Source organism: Harmonia axyridis, chromosome 1, assembly GCF_914767665.1.
Source record: "Harmonia axyridis chromosome 1, icHarAxyr1.1, whole genome shotgun sequence".
Taxonomy (NCBI): Eukaryota; Metazoa; Arthropoda; class Insecta; order Coleoptera; family Coccinellidae; genus Harmonia; species Harmonia axyridis.
Window position 1 is genome coordinate 13,128,413 of NC_059501.1, and position 19,962 is coordinate 13,148,374.

General features: G+C 30.1%; 5 protein-coding genes across 6 annotated transcripts; 4 read left to right on the top strand and 1 right to left on the bottom strand.

The window, feature by feature from the left end:
* The first annotated feature begins 740 nt into the window (after positions 1-740).
* LOC123679984 (probable 28S ribosomal protein S16, mitochondrial) lies at positions 741-1,995 on the top strand. Its single transcript, XM_045617601.1, has 3 exons — positions 741-1,047; positions 1,142-1,301; positions 1,789-1,995. The coding sequence occupies exons 1-3, from the start codon at positions 934-936 to the stop codon at positions 1,902-1,904; spliced, it is 390 nt and encodes a 129-aa protein (XP_045473557.1). The 5' UTR covers positions 741-933; the 3' UTR covers positions 1,905-1,995.
* Positions 1,996-2,126: 131 nt separating this feature from the next.
* On the bottom strand, positions 2,127-6,114 carry LOC123679973 (receptor expression-enhancing protein 5). Of its 2 annotated transcripts, XM_045617585.1 has the most exons (4): positions 5,904-6,109; positions 5,430-5,662; positions 3,806-3,941; positions 3,377-3,594 (listed from the first exon to the last, which is right to left on the bottom strand). In XM_045617585.1, exons 1-4 carry the CDS (start codon positions 6,031-6,033, stop codon positions 3,554-3,556), a joined length of 540 nt encoding a protein of 179 aa, XP_045473541.1. In that variant the 5' UTR covers positions 6,034-6,109; the 3' UTR covers positions 3,377-3,553. The 2 variants fall into 2 exon arrangements, with proteins under 2 accessions (XP_045473547.1, XP_045473541.1); XM_045617591.1 differs by lacking the exons at positions 3,377-3,594; positions 3,806-3,941 and adding an exon at positions 2,127-2,302 and having other exon boundaries at positions 5,904-6,114.
* Positions 6,115-8,866: 2,752 nt separating this feature from the next.
* Positions 8,867-12,087, top strand: LOC123679966 (tRNA pseudouridine synthase Pus10). The gene is made up of 7 exons (XM_045617572.1): positions 8,867-9,353; positions 9,454-9,602; positions 9,692-9,871; positions 10,096-10,304; positions 10,477-10,674; positions 10,845-11,074; positions 11,634-12,087. The coding sequence occupies exons 1-7, from the start codon at positions 8,996-8,998 to the stop codon at positions 11,939-11,941; spliced, it is 1,632 nt and encodes a 543-aa protein (XP_045473528.1). The 5' UTR covers positions 8,867-8,995; the 3' UTR covers positions 11,942-12,087.
* Positions 12,088-12,405: 318 nt separating this feature from the next.
* LOC123679957 (separin) lies at positions 12,406-16,615 on the top strand. The gene is made up of 9 exons (XM_045617561.1): positions 12,406-12,784; positions 12,839-13,066; positions 13,158-13,462; positions 13,930-14,054; positions 14,208-14,436; positions 14,823-15,130; positions 15,192-15,359; positions 16,001-16,146; positions 16,362-16,615. Exons 1-9 carry the CDS (start codon positions 12,691-12,693, stop codon positions 16,517-16,519), a joined length of 1,761 nt encoding a protein of 586 aa, XP_045473517.1. The 5' UTR covers positions 12,406-12,690; the 3' UTR covers positions 16,520-16,615.
* A 1,708-nt stretch (positions 16,616-18,323) lies between these two features.
* Positions 18,324-19,431, top strand: LOC123680956 (protein mono-ADP-ribosyltransferase PARP11-like). Its single transcript, XM_045619099.1, has one exon. It carries the CDS (start codon positions 18,555-18,557, stop codon positions 19,182-19,184), a length of 630 nt encoding a protein of 209 aa, XP_045475055.1. The 5' UTR covers positions 18,324-18,554; the 3' UTR covers positions 19,185-19,431.
* The last annotated feature ends 531 nt before the right edge of the window (positions 19,432-19,962 follow it).

The following is a 19,962-nucleotide window of genomic DNA, read 5'->3' on the forward strand; positions in this document are numbered from 1 at the left end:
CTATACTTTGATTTTCCTTTTTCGAACGAAATAAAATTAAAACACTCACGATTGAAGATGATAATCGATAATAATGAGAACTTGAAAATTGAAGACGACGTCGTAATGTGAATTCTTATTGAATTTGTGAAAAAATTCAATACAAACTCAGCACAAATACTCTATATACCTCATAGGAAATATATACCAAAAACCAAGAAATGAAGTTCATTACTAGCAACTAAGATGTCTTTTTAGACATCTTACTAGCAGCTAATGAAATTGAAAATTTGTTGATATTGCAAGAAGTTTAACTTCTGTGTTTATTATTAAGAAGTGAAAATACAGAGCGCGTATACGAAATTATATTAAATCTAACATGTTCTCAATCTCATACTAGATTGATTTCCCCAGTTCCTTCATTTATCTTTACCTATCAACCGAAAGAAAATTATTCAAACTAACATTCGAGATAGTTATGTCTATATAGCGTTTGTTTGGATTCATATTAACTTTTTGATTCGTGCGAAAAAGGAAGATATTTTCTAAAATTATACATATATAGACGGTTTTGAATATTATGATGAAATGTTATCCTTTTTTATGAAATATTCAACAAAATCTATAGACCATAATAAAAGCCATTATAAAGCTTCTACTCGCATTTCAATTTCAAAAAATTTTTTACATTTAATTAAAATCACAGAATCTCACTTTCTATTCTCAATGATTGAAATAATAAATTCAGTGCATCCTCCTCTATGCTTATTTGTCAATGATGAATGATGTTGAAGGAGGTTATGTTTTTGGATTTTCATTTTGATAGAATTCTTTTCAAATAGTTAAAAAGAAAAGATCTAAGATCTCATATTATTTCAATAATATTGTAGTTGTTTCTAATCTCATGAACATTACTTATTGGGTGTAATATTATCACGTGTATTTTTTTTCAAAATGCTGATTCCTGCTAGTGGTACAGGACAATATTTAGCCCACACTGCGAAGGTTATTCGATTTGCTAGGAAAGGATGTACGAATAGACCTTTCTTCCACATTGTAGTGACAGAAGTGAGCTTCTTGAAATGATTAATGTTCCCAATTAAAAGAAAATTACGTTTTTTATTATATATTTCATTCTATAAATGAACTCTCATTCTTGTAGGTTAAAAGAGATCAACAAGATCCAGTTATTGAACAAATAGGCTCCTATGATCCAATACCTAATGAACATGACGAGAAGTTATGTGCATTAAATTTTGAAAGAATCAAATATTGGCTTGGAAATGGTGCAACAGTATCTGAACCAGTCGAGGAATTACTAGGTATGAGCCTCAAATGAAATGAATTATTTTACTGGACAGCTATAGGAAATTTACGTTTTGAACAATGGAAGATGGCGGTTTACAACATAATGCCTCATATTTTATTTAAACATTAATATCTTATTTGGTATTTTGTGAGAACACTAAGAGTGGTTTTCAAATTTTGTAATATTTGAAAACAATGATAAATGAAGGGTGTTTTCAAAAGTTAATCTTCCTCAATACCATATTCTTATAATATGCAAAATTATGAAGTTTAGAAATCACCTATAAATATCAATAAATCCTTTTATATTTATTGTCATATCCGAGATTTCACAATAGCATTGGACTTCGGGGATTGATTCATTCCCATCTAACATACTTCAATAGGCAGTTTTTGGTGAAATTAATTATTTTGATGAGATCTACATAGTCTAAAAAAATATTCGACTTGAAATCATCCTATATATGTATAGAAAGAATCATCTAAAGAAATTTGTTTCAGGATTATCTGGTTTTTTTCCAATTCATCCCAGAACTTATATAACAGCATGGAGAAATAGAAAAAATCAACAGGAAGCAGATTCCAATAAACAAGAAATGAAATCAGAATCACAGTAAATGACACTAGTTGTCCGCATAATAGTTAAATAATTCAATTAGATGTACCTTGTGTTTAAATCAAATAAAGCATACGTAAATGCCTATAGTACTTATGCTTTTAAAGTTTTTATTTCATATTGAACCCAAGCACATAAATAGCTGGTAAAAATTCGTATACATATTTTCTTAATAAAAATAAAATATTGCTTCAAAAAATGATAATTGAATGAAAACCAAATATTTTATTCCAATATTTATTAGAAATTATTTTTACTATTATAAAATTCAGTTTCCTTTTCTTGGTTATTTCATTATGATTTGATATTAGAAACCACATAAGGTTGAAGAATATTGTTATATATAACTGAAGAACCATTGCTTTCTATGGGCATCATCATCCAAAATAGGAACAAGCACTACAAAGGATAAATGAAAGTAAGCTATTTTTTTTATTTATTATTATACGATATCTCTGATGAAATCCATTGAAAATCAAGATGAAGAGAATATTTCCTAAATCAGTAAATGTGGAATATCCAACAATTGTGTGCAACAAATAAACCCCTATTCACACTAGATATTTTTCATGTCTATTTCCAAAAGCTTTTTTCAATCTTTCATATCTTTTCCAATGGCAAAGACATGGTAGACGATTTTGTCATCTTCTATCAGTCTTCGCATCTGTAAAAGATATGAAGAAGATTATCCAATCTGATTGTTGCGTTGAGATGGATATTTTGGGAGATTATTGCAATATCTAATTACTTGAATTTTCAATTTCAAGCTTGATGCAAGTATCAAAAATATGGCTTTAGACATGTGCATTTTAAACACGCACCGTCAGGGGCATATCCAGGATTTTTTCAAGGAGGAGGGGCTCACAGTACTAAATTCACATAAAAATGAAATCTTTTTTCCATTTTTAAACATTGTTCAAGGAGGGGGGCGCCCCTGTGTTCTCACCCCCCTGCGCACCGTCAGGCTTAGAAATAGACACAAAAAAGGCATATGATATGAACTCAAGTCAATAATTCACTTCTATGTTATTATCAAGGAGTAAATAATGTTATTAGATATAATTGATTAATTTGTTGGAAAAAATACCAATTTAAAAGTGTTACTAAAATAAAATACCTATTTGAAAGTTTTACTAGGGATTTCATCTTTCAATATACAAGACTTTCAAGAAACTTTTTAAAATGATGGTAGAAGAAACACAGCTGAATCTATGAAAAAAACGAATAGATTTTTTAAAAAACCAATTTTCATTGAAAATACATATTTGACGGTTTTAATAAGGCTACTTGCTATACAGGAAACTAATGGATTGTGTAGAGAATTGAATTTGAAAAAGAATAGAGATATAGATATTTAATCAATATAAATTATTTCAATAATACACAGTACAATAATACACTGAAATAGAAATATAAAGAGTAAAATTTTTTGTTTTCATTTAAAAATTCCTAGTTTTCATTTAAAATGGAAAAATACTGTTTTCCTATTTGAATATTTGTGCTTGTTTATCATTATCCATATCAGAATTTGGGATTATAGAAAGCATACAATGTGAAAAATTATATGGAAAATTCTGAATACTCTGAACAGCCCCCAATGTTATTATCATATTGATAATTCAAATAGAATATTAAGTCGGTGTTATTAGATTAATGGCCTTTTTTCTCAAGTTTTGAGAGACCTTCAGCACCTGAAAAAAAATTCCATTCTTAGCAGGTAAGCCACAGTTATAGCATGAAGAAAAATTAAATAACTGAATGCTGAGAACATGCTTTTAAAAAAAAATTCTATTTAAAGTTAGTTTTTTAAGAATCAGAATATATTTTAGAAATCATAAAAAAGGTCCAATTTCAATGAAGAAATAAATTTTGAGTATGTAAAAAAAAAAACAAATAATTTACCTGCATTCACTAATTTCTCAATAGCATCATCAACAGATTTCTGATGCTTGAGAAAATAAGACCTAATGAACTTATTGTAAAGAATGATGGAACCATTAAGAGACCCTGGCACCATAAGCCAGATGAAGACAGAACACTGAAATTGAAACTTTGTTGCAGTAGACAAAAAAGAGAAGCACAAATTATTTTGGAGAAGTTGCTAGATAAAGCAGATTGTTATAACACCAATAAATATTGTTTTAATATAATTAGTAGTAAGAGACAGTATAAAAACATTAGAAATGCAAAATTTTTACAGAAAAACAACAAATTCAGTTATGAAAAAATGCTCCATTATTCATTTTCTTTTGTAGTTTTATTTCTCTTACTGAATCACCTCCTTCAAAAGGAATGTTCACATTTTGTTAAGAATTTTGTTTTGTTTTGGAGTTGCTTAAATGCTCTGTTCAGTATACACACTATGGGTATGGTCCGTATGATCTTTTTAGCTTGAAGTTAATAAAATTTCAACTACTACAGAGAAACAGTTTCATTGATGGCTATCGACCTGAGGTCCTTTAGCCTATTACATTGCATGAATATTTAAAAAAAAAGTTCATGATGTGTTTCATAGTGCTCTAAATAAAGTCTGTGTAGGGTATTTTCTAGAAGTTGTATAATGTTCTTCAATGTAATAGAGATATAGCTAAATCATCAGTTCTTTAAATGACTTGAATTACTACATGAAGTGGGAGTACAAAACTTAAAATTGCTTACTGTCTGGCAATTTTCATTTGACTGCGGTTTATTTTTTAGAAATTTTCCAGTTGATAATAAAAAATTTTGAAAAGGATAAAACTGAAAAATGTTCATCCTAAGATATTTTTGAAAACAAAAGAGCTAGTATGAAGAAAAAACACATGAAGCAAATATTCACTTAACTTTCATTTATGTTAATAATTATTCTGCATATATAATGCAATAGTGGACAAACTCCTTTTGATTTATAATAAACAGACCATACTCTGTGTAATAAGTAGGTAAACTATGATATTAAATCAAAAAAACCATACTGAAATGTTGTTGATCGTAGTTGCTAATAAGTAAGTGTAAGTATCAAGGACACATAGAAACACACCTTTCTGTGCAATCATAGAAGTAGGTTATAATGATCTACAGAGGAATGTCATATCAAATTTATTTGTTGCATCTCCCATGAGTATCTCTTGAAAAAATTCAAATGAAAACTTATTAGTCAAATTTATTATGGGAGGTTCCATATTTTAAAAACATTTTGAGAACAATGTTTAAAACTCAAGCACCCATAACGCAACTAATCTACTTCCAGTTAATGAGGAATTTGAGTTTACCAACTTTTTTATTGAACGAGTATTATGTAATTGTATCTTAGTAATAACTTTGTATGCTTTCATAAAGGTTGAAGAATACAAGCAATATCTTTACAATTGTAGCACTTGAGCAAATAAAAAGTCAAAAAACTAATACTTCCTGATTGATAATGATTATCCTGCAAGTTTTTCCTTTGATATAATTGAGGTGGAAAGTAGTATAAGATAAGGGGATATTAAATTGATAATAAATTTAACCAAAATTAATTTAAAATGAAATATTTGAAAATTCATACCTTCACGAGCCAATACAAGGGAAACCAGCCCACAATAAAATCAGCAAAAAACTCTATTACTGAAAAACAGGCAAAAACTACCCAGTATGTCAACCATTTGGTATCATCATCCTTATTTTTTGATTCTAAAGCTTTCATTGAAGCATATGCTGGATAAATAAAACCCACAAAATTACAGACTAATTGAGCAGCAAAGCCAAACACAAGCCAGGCTCCTATTATCCCGATTACACCTAAAAAAAAATATTCACATAAATAGTTATATAACAATTTTCTCATTTCTACAAAATTTAAATATCAATTCAATGAATTAAAAGTTGGGAACCTTTGTTCTAGTATAATATTAATTGTAAAAATCCAATCTGAATATTTAGTTCAAATGGATATTTTCCAGGGAATTAATCAAATAAAACCTGTGATACAAAAGGTGATCGTTTTAGAGAGAATTTTCACCTATGGACAATGTATACTTACCCACAAATATGTAGAGTCTGTCTACTCCTGATTTTTTTTCAGCTTCTTCGAAACATTTCGTCCATGGTTTGGATGTGTCATGAAGGGACTCATTTACTTGATCTTTAATCGCTAAAATTTTGCCAGCCATGTTACAGAAATTTTTTATTTTTTCAGGACGTTATTCAAAAGACTAATGAAAATGACAGCCGAATGCCGATATCACAGACCGGGAAATTCTTTCCTCATTCTACATGTTCACCAAGCAAGGAAAAACAAATACTCTGTTTGAATTTTTAGGGAAATTTTATGAATTGATAGGGAAAAATTCCCTATAATTTGCAAAGATTATGCCCTAGGAACGTAGAAACTTGAATTAAAAAAAACAACTACCAAACTAGATATTTCATAATAAATAATTACAACCTCGCATTGATCATTGATCGTATTTTTTTAATAAAGAATTAAATTCGAAATATATCTGGAAAACGGATATTTACGTATAATGTAATTGAAAATTTATATTTGATAATTTAGTCTACTTCTTATATTTTCGGAAAAATAATTTGGAAAACTTAATTCCCAGAGGCCAATTCCTCAACATCTCTAATTTTAACATTTATTCATTCAAAGCCTGAAGCCCTGAAATGAGAGGGTTTATCGAATGACGGCACGGAAGCCTTTCATTTCATTTCATTTCATTTACGGAAATATGAGTTGAAGTTGAAATATGTGTAGAAGTGCACGTCAACTGCAGGTAACATCCTACATTGAACTCATTTATATGAACAATACAAAATGATTCATTGAAATTCGACAGAAAATAAGAGATATGTTCAGAAAATAACATGAATAATATAATAGAATAGTAAACAGATAACACAAATATCTCTATGATGTTATCTCAAAAATTCCCTCAATTCAGTGAATCCATAAAAAAAGATTCCCATTTCCCTTTTGGATGCTAAAATTCCCTAAAAAAGGAAAATTCCCTGCAGTTGGGAACACTGCTTATAGTTAAATCTTTGTTAAAATATAATTTCAAAATTAAATATCCATGGCAATTGGAATCAAAATGTCCCAATTGAAATATTAATTATTTCGTATTGACTAAAACATCTATTGAAATGCTGTTTTTGAGATCTAAAATCCCAAAAGTTCAAAAGCAGTTATGTTACAGAGATTGTGTTACTCAAGCAGCAGTTCCTTTAAAGAAAATAAGTACTTTTCAACAAATTTTACATTGTTCTTTTATGATTCTTACAATGATGTCGCTTCCAACTTATGTTGCCTGTAACATCGTTAATTGGCGAATTGGACGAAAACCTATTATATGCCCTGAGGAAGATGATGAAGACTAATGAAATAATTACTACACTCAACCAGGAGATGTAAACTATGTTTGCAATATATGTATTAAATATAAAAATTTTCAGTTTATCTGAGATTAGAAGTTATGAAATAAATTAGTCTTGTCTATCTATTCTTCATTAGTAAATCAAAGAAAAAATTTGAATATAACTTTCCAACTTGTGACATTTGGTTATATCACTATGCTCATTATACTAATATACAATATTTTTATTTATTTCATACGTAATGAAGATTGAGGTTGGTTAAACCTTTAAACCCAATACACAAAGTGAATCCCAAAAAAAAACAATCGAATTGGTAGTTGATACCCCAAAAAAAAAACTCCTCCATCCAGGGCTTGCACCTGAGGAGGGTAGGAAACAGTCTCTTCAGCACTCCACACAATTAATTAATCAATTATCCCGAAGGTGACACTGACGAGAAAGGGGAAAAGAAAAAGAGGCCTGGAGCACATCACTCCTGCGGAACGGCTTCATTTGAAGAAGCCAAAGGCAGCGGCTGCAAAAGGCAAATAAAGGGTTCAAAATAAGTATAAATCCCAAGGATTACCCGAGAGCAATTCTGGAGGCCAAGCAGCTATCCTACCTAGAAGCCATCCTGATGGAAGAGATGTATGGAATTGAGGATAGACGAATCCACTTCACCGGAGTTCATTTCTATTCTGGATCTATGCTGGTGGATTGTGGATCTCAAGATTCGGTGGACTGGCTCATGAATTCAATATCGGAATTGTGTTCCTGGGAGGGGCCTGAATTGGTGATGGTGAGTGGGGAACATATCCCTAAGCCAATAACGATATTCTTCCCAAGAAGTCCCGACATGGGGAATGAGAAAATCCTCAGACTTACCGAGATTCAGAATTCCAACCTTAGTACTGGGGCTTGAAAGGTTCTGAACTCTGAAAAGAAGGGAAAAGGAACAATCATCACGATTGGGGTTGGACATCAATCGGAGGAAGCCTTGAAAACAGGAATGCATTTCTGATTCGATACTGGGAGGTTTCCAAGGATGTTGAGGTGCCCACAACATCCAGGGATCCAGGAAATCTGGAGAGCAGGGAAAAGGCTATGGCTTGAGCTCGGCTCAATCTGGAGCTTCCGTCGGTTCTACTAGGGTGACACAGAGATCCTCTGCGCCCCTGGGGGTTGGACGGAGCTGTTGGGGGTTTAAGAGACTTACCCAAAACCTGCACGAATTCGGGAGAGAATACCTCTCGCATGGAATTCAGGAAGGAGAAGAGAGAGGGGGTATGTGAAGTCTGGAAATTTCCGCTCTCTCAACCCTCACAAACGACCATCATCTTCACAAAGGATACTGCAATTCATTAAAACTCTGGAACTGGAAGGCATCTTTGATTCTTGGTTTTTATTAATCTATGCTGTATACTTATCTTCTAAATGGCCGTTGGCTTGCTAGTTAATTAATTAACCAAAAATTGACGTTCAGTAATATTACAAATCAAAATATGGAAATTTGGGGGATTTTTCGAAAAATATCATGATTTTGGGCGAATTTCCGGCATCATTTGGGGTATTTTCAATGAAGCAATATGGCAACCCTGCTATGAACTAACCATAGACCTAATATCTATGGATGGATATTAGGTCTATGGGTCTATGGAACTAACCTAATTCCAGCCTGACCATAACATAACCTGCAATTTTTATCAACAATTTTGAAGAATTCAAGTATTCAGATACTATTCCTTTAATATTTTACTGCAATAAATTGGTTTTACTATGTCTGCAAAAGAAGTGTTCATTGAATTAAAACAAATTGGTTGTTGTAACCGATGTTGTTTACGTTTCTTGGGAGAGAAGTATACAAATTTTGAGGATCCTGAAAATTCCTTAAAAGAAATAATTCCAGATTTGAATGAAGATCAAATAAAAATCAAAACGTGTCCATGTACAGCTTGTTTAGGCCTTTTAGAAAATAGTGTTTTAGAAGAATTGTTGAAACTTTCTTGTTGGCATGATATTAAATCTCATGAAACGAATGTTTACAAAATCAATTTTGTTATACCTCCTAATATAGCAATCAGGGAAAAATCTATACAATTATATGTTAAACAAAAATTTGGTGATTTTTTCAAAGGTAGATAGAATCTAATTAATTAATGAATTACTTCATATCAGCTCAATGTTGAACCAACATCATAAAATTTTTCGATTAATGTCTTTTATGTAATTTTCAGCACATAATTTGGAAGAGAATATAGCAAATATCAATGTTGTATTTAAGCAAGCATTTAAGTCTAGTATAGATAAATTTTGTGGTAAAAAATTTGATAGTCAAAGTACATATCAATTATGGGTAACATTACATCATGAAAATAATGAAAAGGTAAGTTTTGATAAAAAAATATCTCCTATACATTGATATTTTCTGAAATCGTTATTTATGACAATTGGTTTATTATTTTTACTCAACAGGAGGTGAAAGTACTGCAACTTCTGGATTCTTTTACTTATAGAAAGAGGAAATACTTGGGAGATAAAGTTTACGGCAAGAATGCTGTTAACAATACATTATCAACATGTGATGAGCAACTCTTCATTAAGTCTTTTCAAGTGCCACCTACTATTCCCAAGTCTACTATTCAATTTGATTCTGTAAGTTTAATAATATGGTATTATATCAAGTACAATAATAGTTTGAGGTAATGTGAAATAATCAAAAATAAGTAAGTAACTGAATTACTTATGATTAATATATTCAGAACAATCTTACTTATATGAAGTTCTATGTGTGATAAATTTTTCAGTATTTTTGGCTTAAATTATTTTTTTCGATGGTAATGAATTGCAATTAAAGTAATTAATTATTTCTATTGAAGGAGGTGAAAGTGGAAACATTACCAATATTTTTCTGTGGAAGATACTGTAAATATTCGAGGAACATAAGCCAAACTCCTTGGCATTTGGATAACTCATGTGTAGATAATGAAGAAATAAATGGGTCAAATCTTAAAAACGATAAAGAAAATAATGCCTTCCTCAATTGTGTGCAGGATATCATATTTGATGGAATTCATGAAGTTTTTGGGTGAGTGATATTTCATCTTAGAAATAGGAAGATTTAGATTGTTCAGTTTATTGTTTTAAACATTAAAAAGGTTGATAAAACAAAAATTCAGTTTTATCCAACTTGAACTATATTTGATGAAGAAAATATTTTATTATCTGATATTCATAAGTTTCATAATTTTATTTCTCAGATTTGACAAGGAAAAAATGACTTTCACAGCAAGTGGACGAGAGGACACTGATGTCAGATGTCTAGGTAGTGGGAGACCATTTTATGTGAAAATTGATCACATAAATAAAAATTTTCCAGGAGAAATGTTCAGAAAATTGGAAGCAATTGTGAATAAATCTCCAGAGGTTTCTATTTTTGATATGCAAATTACTGATAGGTATGGAAATTTTCATAAAAAAAAGGGTTACGTTTCATATTCTCATACCTGTGGATTTAATTCCGAGTTTGAATGTTGAGAAAAACATCTAATTGATAAAAGTATATTTTGCTAATCATGACAAAAAAATAATTAAAAGTCGCTAACACATAGGAACTATTTTTTTATAGAAATGGAACAAAAGAAGTTAAGTTTGGTGAGGAAAAGAAAAAAAAGACATATATAGTTTTATGTCTAGTGAGAGATGACAGTAAAATTGATGAAATTATAACAAAAATTAATGAATTAGGTTGTAAAAATCTAGTAATAGAACAAATGACACCAATTCGTGTAGCACATAGAAGATCTCTCATTGTAAGGACAAAGCATATCCACTATATGGAGGCGGTAAGAGTAGAAGGTGAGTGTTTGTATAAGTATATATAATAAATAATTCCAATAAGACCTCTACACGATTTCATTTGCCAAGGAAATATTTTTAATTGATAATCACACTTTAATATTTCTTTTGTCGCTAGGTTGATACAACTATCCTCTATACACATTTAGTGTATAGTGTTGCATTTTGTCAGTTTATCACAATTATGTTTTTTTATATTGATTATGGATGAAAATATTGAATAAAGAACCCATCTTAAGTTTTACATAGCACATAGAATTTCATGCGCCGAAGTTTTGATATTGATGGATAATCCCATTTTACCTATAGAAAGGCATCAAAAACTTTATACCTCTAACATTGGTGCCATGTTGAGTAAAATTCCATTCTGGTGGCTTCTTTTATAATATTCAATTTTTATATGCTCAATAAACATTACTGTATAATTTGAGAGGTATTGAAAATATTTTCAAATATCATATTCTACTTATTTTGTGCTATAATGAAGAATTGACATAGTAGTTAATTCACCTCTATAGCCCACTCTACGTACATTGTTATTCTTAAAACTTTTTTACAGGTCATAACAAAGTTTTTCAACTGAAAGTACAAACACAGGCAGGCACTTATGTGAAGGAATTCATTCATGGAGATTTTGGTCGGACAACTCCTTGTTTATCTAGTTTGCTAGGAGCTGATGTGGACATATTCCGTTTAGATGTTATTGGAATAGATTTGGATTGGCCTAAGCACATTAATAGTATTCCACACCCTGCATTAGGGACAATACATTGTTCAAATTCAATTATTCCAGATAATCACAAAATAAATGAATCAATGATAAAAAATAATGAGGATGAGGAAATGAAAGATTGCCTGGATGACTGAAAACCAAATCATATTGAAAATTTTATTTTTGTTGTTTTTTATTTGATGATTCTTTTTTGGTTGTTTTATTTTTCTCATTTTATACTATTGTTGAATGAAAGATGTTTGAAAAATAAATAATCAATAAAATCTTCCAAAGATGACTATTTCACTTGAAAATTATGAAACCTGTTTGTTTGATAATCTAAACTTTCTTAACCATAATTTTGAAGATTAAAATACAGGAATTTAACCCTGAAGGCTTCTATGATAATTTGGATTTCCCCAATGATCAAATAATACTAGATGCGGTCATGCAGAGCATTGACACCAACATTCGAAAGAGATTAAGACTTGGGTCACGTGACCACGAGGGAGAAGATAAAGAATTTTGAATTTCAACCAATGATAAAGGGAAGCCAAATCACGTGATTTGAAATGAAAAGGTTCGATATGTCCATTGTTCAACCAATAAAAACATCGGTTGGTTATGCCCTGGGTCACGAAATGTAAAACTTATTAATTTTTCACTTATAATTTCTGATAAAAATAGACCAGAACAACTCGCCTAGTTCAAATATTAGCCCATAATTACTTTATCATTCCATATGTACCAAAAATGAATATTCTGTGATATAACCGTTAGGTATCGATCAATCGAAATTTTCTGTGGTTGTTGATTTAATTTTTGAATGGGACGATATTTGAATTAGAATCAAGTATCATTATTGTAAGATATTGAATTATTGAAGGACTTCAAATATTTAATTATGAACTATATCGATAAGGAAGTCGAAGATGATATAACAAACATTTTAGAAGAATTACAAAACATTAGATGTTTATCTGGATCAACACTCCAAAGTGAAATTACACATTATCATTTCTGATTTAATTCACCATGCCTTACCTTTGTAGAACAACTTCGTTTCAAAGCTGGTAGATTAATTGATAAATCACAGGATGAGTTAACAATGATACTTCATTTGGTTGAGTCTCATATGCCTGGACTTAAAATAAGAGCTGAAATTGAATGCGATTCAAATATATATGAAGGAAAAGAGGATAATTGTATTATGCAAAAAGATTATTTGAAATCATTCTCATCAGATATTTTGCTCCAAAAAATAGCAGAATTGCCAAAAGGTTTTTATTCAGCAATGTTAGAATATATATATATATTAAAGTATGATATATCCATATATAACGCTTTTAAATGTATTCACTATTATTTTAGAATGGATGCTTATTCAAATGACACCTCAATTTTCTTGCAATGAAATATTAGCAATTAATTCAGATGAACTTACATTAAATGGTGTTCATCTAACAGTTTTTAATTGTGGTCAGAAGGATGCAGTGCCATATTGCATTACTTTACCAAAGGGTAATGCATTCTCTATTAGAGGAGACATGAAAAGACTGAAAGCCAATTTGAAAGAAATTTATTCATTTCCTCATAAAAAAGTTACAGAGAATATGAGTTTGAAAAGTAAAAAAATGTACCATAGGAGAAGACTAGAAATGGAGGATGTATTGGAGGTGGGTCATTTTTTTAAATTTGTGAATTATAAATGAGATTTCGTTGGTTACTATTATTTTACTTACAGTTGAATAATGCTCAATTCATTCGTAATATGAAGTCTGTAGGAATTGTCATTCTTAACACATACAAATATATTTGTCCAGTAAAACGTTATACAATATAATATTCAGCAAAGTATTAATATACACACATCAAATATTATTTTAAAAAGTATATTCTGCAACATCAGATATTAAAACTAAATTCAAGTTAGTGGAACTCATATTTCGTGTCCATGTTTCGTATTTTGTTATTATCATTTATAGCTACCCATTTTGGGTTTCTTGATTAAATAATTTATGTATATGCATATCGCAGAGTATTTTGTTCTGGTAATATTTAACCGAGTACATAGTTATCATTAAATTTTGAATAAACTTTCCTTCCTAAGTAAGTAAAAAAATTAGCATTTTAATTTTTCCAGTGTTTAGTAAAGGAAATTGAAGATTCCTGGCTTGGTGCTTGGAAATGTTTATTCATAGGAAAGTTTGTTGATGAATCTGTAGAAGCTAAAATACTGAAATTAGTGAAGAAATTTTTGGATGAAAAGTAAGTAATTTTGAAATCATTATAAAATTTCAAATATTCAATTTCATGTGTTCCAAACCTTCAGCTCAATAAAGAATTATACATAATAAGTTTATGAATATATTTTAAATTTAATAAATTATTATCACTAAATAAATTTCTATATATTTTCAGTTCACTTCAATCCTCTACAAAGAAAATACAAAATATACTTTTTCAAGCAGCAAAAGCTCTTATTATTTCTGACTCTGATGAATCTACCATAGATAAATATAATGCTACCATTTTAGAGTATTGTTTTCCTGATAAAAATCTCATTGATTCTTGGAAAGTATTTTGGAACCAATATTCGAACAAATTACCTAAAATAGAAAGACAACCAGTTGTTCTTATTGTAGATGAGGTAAGCAGAAAAGGTAAATATGCATATCTTTCAAAATTGGAATCATTTCCTGTGAACTAAATCCTAGATTGTAATACGACACTGGATTTCTCTGAACTGGTTGTTCTTTGTTCTCATCTGAACGCAGTATTTATAACCTCGCCATTACCTGGAATAGGGTTTTATAATGCATCTCCTCCACTTCTGAGTGGTTGGATTCAATCTATTGCTGATACCAGGTCAAGTTACAATCTAAGATCAAACCTCTGAAGATGCCTAACGCATTGTAGGCAAAACGTTAGGTGAAAAACTGACTGAGTCACAGTAGAAAGCCTGATGTCCATTTTTTTAGTAAAAACTTGGGAAATGGAATTTACATTGTGAATGATAAATTTTTTCAATTACAGGCCTTAGATTCTTTTCCTTGGGAAATGATTTCTACATTAGATGGACAACCATCATCAAGAATATCTTCTTTGCATTTACTTTATGCTCTTTATAAAGCTCATAAAGATACTATTGTGGATGGTTACAAAATAATATCTGACCCCTGCAATGGTAAATTCATTTTGAATCCAGGATTAGATCTACAACTTATGGAGAAAAGACTTAATAATTTTTTTAAATACTGGTTGCCGGAATGGAATGGTATAGTAGGTGAAACACCTACCTCTAAGGAATTTATTGAAGCACTCACATCTGCAGGAATTTTCTGGTAGATAGAACCAGTAGATTACTGTATTTGTGTAGATCTATAATTCCTTTATTTTTTCTAGTTATAGTGGTCATGGATCTGGAGCTCAGTATTGTTCTTTAGAGAAAATTCAGAAAGAAAAAATAGACTCTGTTGTTCTTCTTTTTGGATGTGGTAGTACTCAGTTAGTTGAACAAGGCCCATCAATAGAAATGTATGGTACCAGTCAATTATACTCATTAGCTGGATGGTTAGTTGATTTTTTTTAGTAATTTCCGATTATTATTATTATTATTAATGACTGAATTTTGGAATCGCTTGAAGAAACAAAATTCAACCCATTTTGAAATTTTCACCGGTTCAGTTTTGTAATGCCTAGATTCCAAAAATCAAATAAAAAAATTGGTCCGTTCATCGTTCAGAGCTTCTTAGGATATGGTGCCATTTGCATAAAATTTGGTACAAAAATTGATTGCAATACCTCATTGATTCTCCTAGCTTCAGAAAACGATCCATTCATATTGAAGGGAAAAAATTAAGGAAACAAAATTCAGAATAATTAATTTCTCAGAAACTTAGTAACATAAGTAGTGAAATTGAAAACATGTATTGTTATGATAATAGGTACTTAAAACAATATTCTATCAAAAAAGGTCCTAGTGTCGGAATTATAAATTTTTATTTGGAATTCGGAACTCCTGTCATTTACTATTAATAAAATTTTTTTTCATCTATACTCCATAGTTTTTCACGTTTTATTTCATTATTTTTTTTGTTCAAGATATTTTGCGTTGAAAGCGTTAATAATAAACAATAGTGTAACATTTGCAGTGTTTTTGATTCTTTATTAATTGAGAAATGATGTACTTAAATTCCGTTTTGATATTTTAGTCCTTGTTTGATTGGTATGTTATGGGTTGTAACTGATATAGACACTGATGTCTTAACTACAAACCTTTTAAGTATGTGGATACCAAATGCACATAAAACACCTTGGCAACTAATTGATGAAAAAGAATGGATAGATAAAGGCACTGGTGAGTAATTTAGAAGTGGTCCAGTCCAAATTTTCATCTACATAGATAAATTCGTTGTTTCTTGTTCTTTTTGTTTGTTTTCAGCAGTTAATGTAATGATCTGAACTTTTAATGGTGCCATAAGCATAAAATTATTCTATTTCTGAAAACTGGCATTTATTGTTTTTGAAAAAACGATATTTTAAACAAAATTCTGATCAGTACTTATTTTTCAGTTACCACCAACGAAAAAGGGTCATTGAATGAAATACAGAATGAACCGGATCTACTCAAAGCATTATGTTTAGCAAAAAACAAAATGAAACATAACTGTAATAAAGCAGCTGTTATAGCAAGAGGAATACCAGTGAAGCTCAAAGTAAAAAATCCTTAAATTGTAAATAATTGTTAAATGGAGAAATAAGTTTTATTCTGTAATAAATGATATATTGATCTTTCAAAATTTACGATACATTGATTATTTAAAGAATTGACACATACAACTCTCGCGGCGTTTGAGTACTATATGGGGGATACTATATCCTATCCCCAGTGAGTTTTACATTTTATTATTATTACAATACGCTCTATTAGTGTGACGTCACACACCGCCATTTTTGGTTCTCCTGTCAGTGTTCGGAATCCAAACAAATAAATTTTCATTCAAATTAGTACGGTGTCGTTGAAGGAATTGGCTTATTTTCATGAATAAGAGTATTTGAGCAACGATTTTAGTATTAATTGATAGACAGAAGAAACGAGGTTAATACCAGTAAGTAGGAATCCTGTATCATTCCCCAGATTTTGTAAAATGCCGTGTTTATTAGTTGAACTTCAAGTTCGAACTTACTGGCATTAATCTCGTTCCTTCTGTCTATCAATTAATAGTAAAATCGTTCCTTAAATAATCTCATTTATCAAATTAAGCCAATTTTTTCAACGACAACGTACTAATTTGAATGACAATTTGTTTGTTTGTATCACAGAATACTAAATATATAAGAAGTGCTAACGCCGTGTTAAATCAAGGCAACAATATGGCCGATATTTTGTCCGCCATCATGAAGTGTAATATGGCGGGAAAATTTGAATATGAAGGTATGACAATTCCATAGACCTAATATGGATATTAGGTCTATGGACAATTCATTGAAATTGTTGGAATATTATTAGTATTTATTTTAGGTTATGTTGTTATAATTTCGAATTAAAACAGAAAAATATCATCGAAAAGTTTTATTTATCAAAGGAAATTTACATATTTGCTTAAAATAATAATTATTTATAAAAATCAATACATAATATACTACATTATATTGGGAGATTTACACTATACCTGACTGAAAAAAAAAATACCTATTTATACCTACATTATGAAATTATATCTGATGAACAACTGAATTGATACATTTCTGAAGCAATATTCAAATTTCTACACATACATGAAAGATGAAAATCTTCAGTTGGTTTAATCTATCTTCCTGCGTTACAGTGCTCATTTCGTAATTCACTTTAATTATCACAGGTCTTCTTTGTTACTTCATTATCAGCTCATTTGGAGGTTGTAGGTGGATATGAAAAAAAAAAGATTATAAATAGCGATCAATTAGTAGGCAATTCATTTTAATTTGATATGATAATTCTGGATCACGTAGATGGTTATTGTTAGAATCATTAATATTTTCCATACAAGAAACATTTGGGGAAGTTCTACAATTATAGGGCTGATGATTATAAATTTGATACTTCAGTAAATGCCTATACTTTAATATAGTTGGTTCTCAAGGATTATTATAATCACAAGTAAGGATCTCAGATATATTAGACTATTAGAGCATTGAAATACAATATGAGGAAAAATCCGGTCTTATTTTGTTCTAAATTTATTTTCTCATGGATTACCTGACCTTACCTGAAACCTAAAACAGAACTTGTAATAAATAAGTGACAATAAAAACTACTTTTTCTGTTCATTGCCACCATACAAGAATTACAAATACAAACACCAAACCCTAATCTTTGGTGTAGAGCATAGTAACTTTATGAACGCTTCTGAGTAATTCGAGCTTACTCGAGTAAGTTTATGAACGCACCCCAATACATACGATTGTCTGAACGCAGCCAGTGAGACCACAGAATCTGTGTTCTTGTAGAATATGCGTACAACAAATTCATCTCTGATTGGTGTAAGTATTAATAATAGAAATGTAAAAATAAACAGGGGAAATACCCATTTTTTCAGATGCAATAGATACCCAGTGAATATTGATTATAATCAGTTCGTGTTATCTGACGAAAACTAACTGGTGCCTCTATTGTCTTCAAATAGTGAATTAGAATATTACTAAACATTGCTGGCTATAGGAAGCTGCTTCAGAAAATACGAAACATTAAAATTTGCATAGTGCAAATATCCACTGTTAGTAATAATGTTTTCGACTCGGAATGACTATTTTGATCAAGAATACTACCCAGAAGCGATACCTATCGAAATACTAACTGAAACTGAGCATACATTATCACCTACTGTTGAATGGTTAGGATTTGTTAATGAAGGTAAACCATACAAATTGGTGGAAGAGAATTTGTGGGGTACTAAAGCGGTGAAGATAATTCATCCATACTTAGAAAGGGCTTTCAAACTGAAACAAACTAAAACTGGTCTTGGTACGAGGCGTTTGTACCATGGAACATTATCAAGTAATATTGATTCAATACTTCTGAACAATTTCAATTGGAGATTAGCTGGACGAAGTAGAGGTGTCAAGCATGGAAAAGGTGTATGCTTTTCTCCTAGAAAAGATTTTGCTAGAAAATTTTGTGAAGGCAATGACGGAATAATCATATTAACAAGAATTCTGTGTAGACTTGCTGTTGAAGGATTTTTAGGAGATATTTTACCTCGATCTAATGCTGATACTACTCAATCACGTAATGGAAATGTATATGTGAAATTTGAAGATAATGATTTTCTACCATTATACATCATTGATATGAATGCATATTCAGAGATGGTGGATCTTTGTTCAATATTCTCTTCTCTCAAAATAAATTTTTAAATACAATTATGAAACAATAATTGTTTAATATTTCACTTGAAATTCATTTTATATTATTGTATTTTTTTGAACCATTTTTTTTTCTATATTTTTTTTATTGTACTTATACTCTCATATAAATACTTATATTAGTGAGTTCAAGTTTATATGTTATATTATTATATTATATTATTTACTTTTGTCATAATATTTAAATAGGAATCATTTATATTTTGTAATTAATCATAATAAACTGAAAGAAATCCTATATGTATAACAAAGTATTCAGGTCACCCATCCAAGAACTATTAACCCACTTTTTGGTCTGTAATTTTTTATTATAAAATTCTTTGTGTTGGAACCACTATTTCATGAAGATTGAATATAGTAACAAATATTTTAGGTATAAGGTTAATATGTACAACAGGATGATTTTTCCAGGAAATAAAAACGTACAATAGGATTTTTCTTATAGTTAGTAGTACAATATTCATTTGATGGATTTGTGATTTTTTAAAAAGTAACTTTTCAAATTGGGTGATGGCACAGAGGTGCGCCAATCAGATAGCAAAATCGATTCTTGCAACCAATCACAACAATTGTTTAATTTGAAATGTGGATTTGGCCTTAGAACAGTATAGTTATTTATAATACAAGTGCAGAAGGCATTGATATTCTTCCACGAGTTCAAAATTCAAAAACGAGCCACGAAGTGGCGAGTTTTGGAATGAACGAGTGGTAGAATGAGCCTTCTGTACGAGTATTATACATTATTTTCTCTAATTCATTGCATTTTCAT

Coding starts and splice junctions, on each gene's coding strand:
- LOC123679966 (XM_045617572.1), top strand. CDS start 8,996: ATGTCTGCAAAAGAAGTGTTCATTGAATTAAAACAAATTGGTTGTTGT. Junction 9,603..9,691: donor ATCATGAAAATAATGAAAAG/GTAAGTTTTGAT, acceptor TTTACTCAACAG/GAGGTGAAAGTACTGCAACT. Junction 11,075..11,633: donor GGAGGCGGTAAGAGTAGAAG/GTGAGTGTTTGT, acceptor ACTTTTTTACAG/GTCATAACAAAGTTTTTCAA.
- LOC123679973 (XM_045617585.1), bottom strand. CDS start 6,033: ATGGCTGGCAAAATTTTAGCGATTAAAGATCAAGTAAATGAGTCCCTT. Junction 3,942..5,429: donor CCTTGTATTGGCTCGTGAAG/GTATGAATTTTC, acceptor TTTCAATTTCAG/TGTTCTGTCTTCATCTGGCT. Junction 3,595..3,805: donor TGAGAAATTAGTGAATGCAG/GTAAATTATTTG, acceptor ATTTTTTTTCAG/GTGCTGAAGGTCTCTCAAAA.
- LOC123680956 (XM_045619099.1), top strand. CDS start 18,555: ATGTTTTCGACTCGGAATGACTATTTTGATCAAGAATACTACCCAGAA.
- LOC123679984 (XM_045617601.1), top strand. CDS start 934: ATGCTGATTCCTGCTAGTGGTACAGGACAATATTTAGCCCACACTGCG. Junction 1,048..1,141: donor TCCACATTGTAGTGACAGAA/GTGAGCTTCTTG, acceptor TCATTCTTGTAG/GTTAAAAGAGATCAACAAGA. Junction 1,302..1,788: donor ACCAGTCGAGGAATTACTAG/GTATGAGCCTCA, acceptor AATTTGTTTCAG/GATTATCTGGTTTTTTTCCA.
- LOC123679957 (XM_045617561.1), top strand. CDS start 12,691: ATGAACTATATCGATAAGGAAGTCGAAGATGATATAACAAACATTTTA. Junction 14,055..14,207: donor AAGAAATTTTTGGATGAAAA/GTAAGTAATTTT, acceptor ATATATTTTCAG/TTCACTTCAATCCTCTACAA. Junction 14,437..14,822: donor TTGTTCTTATTGTAGATGAG/GTAAGCAGAAAA, acceptor TTTCAATTACAG/GCCTTAGATTCTTTTCCTTG.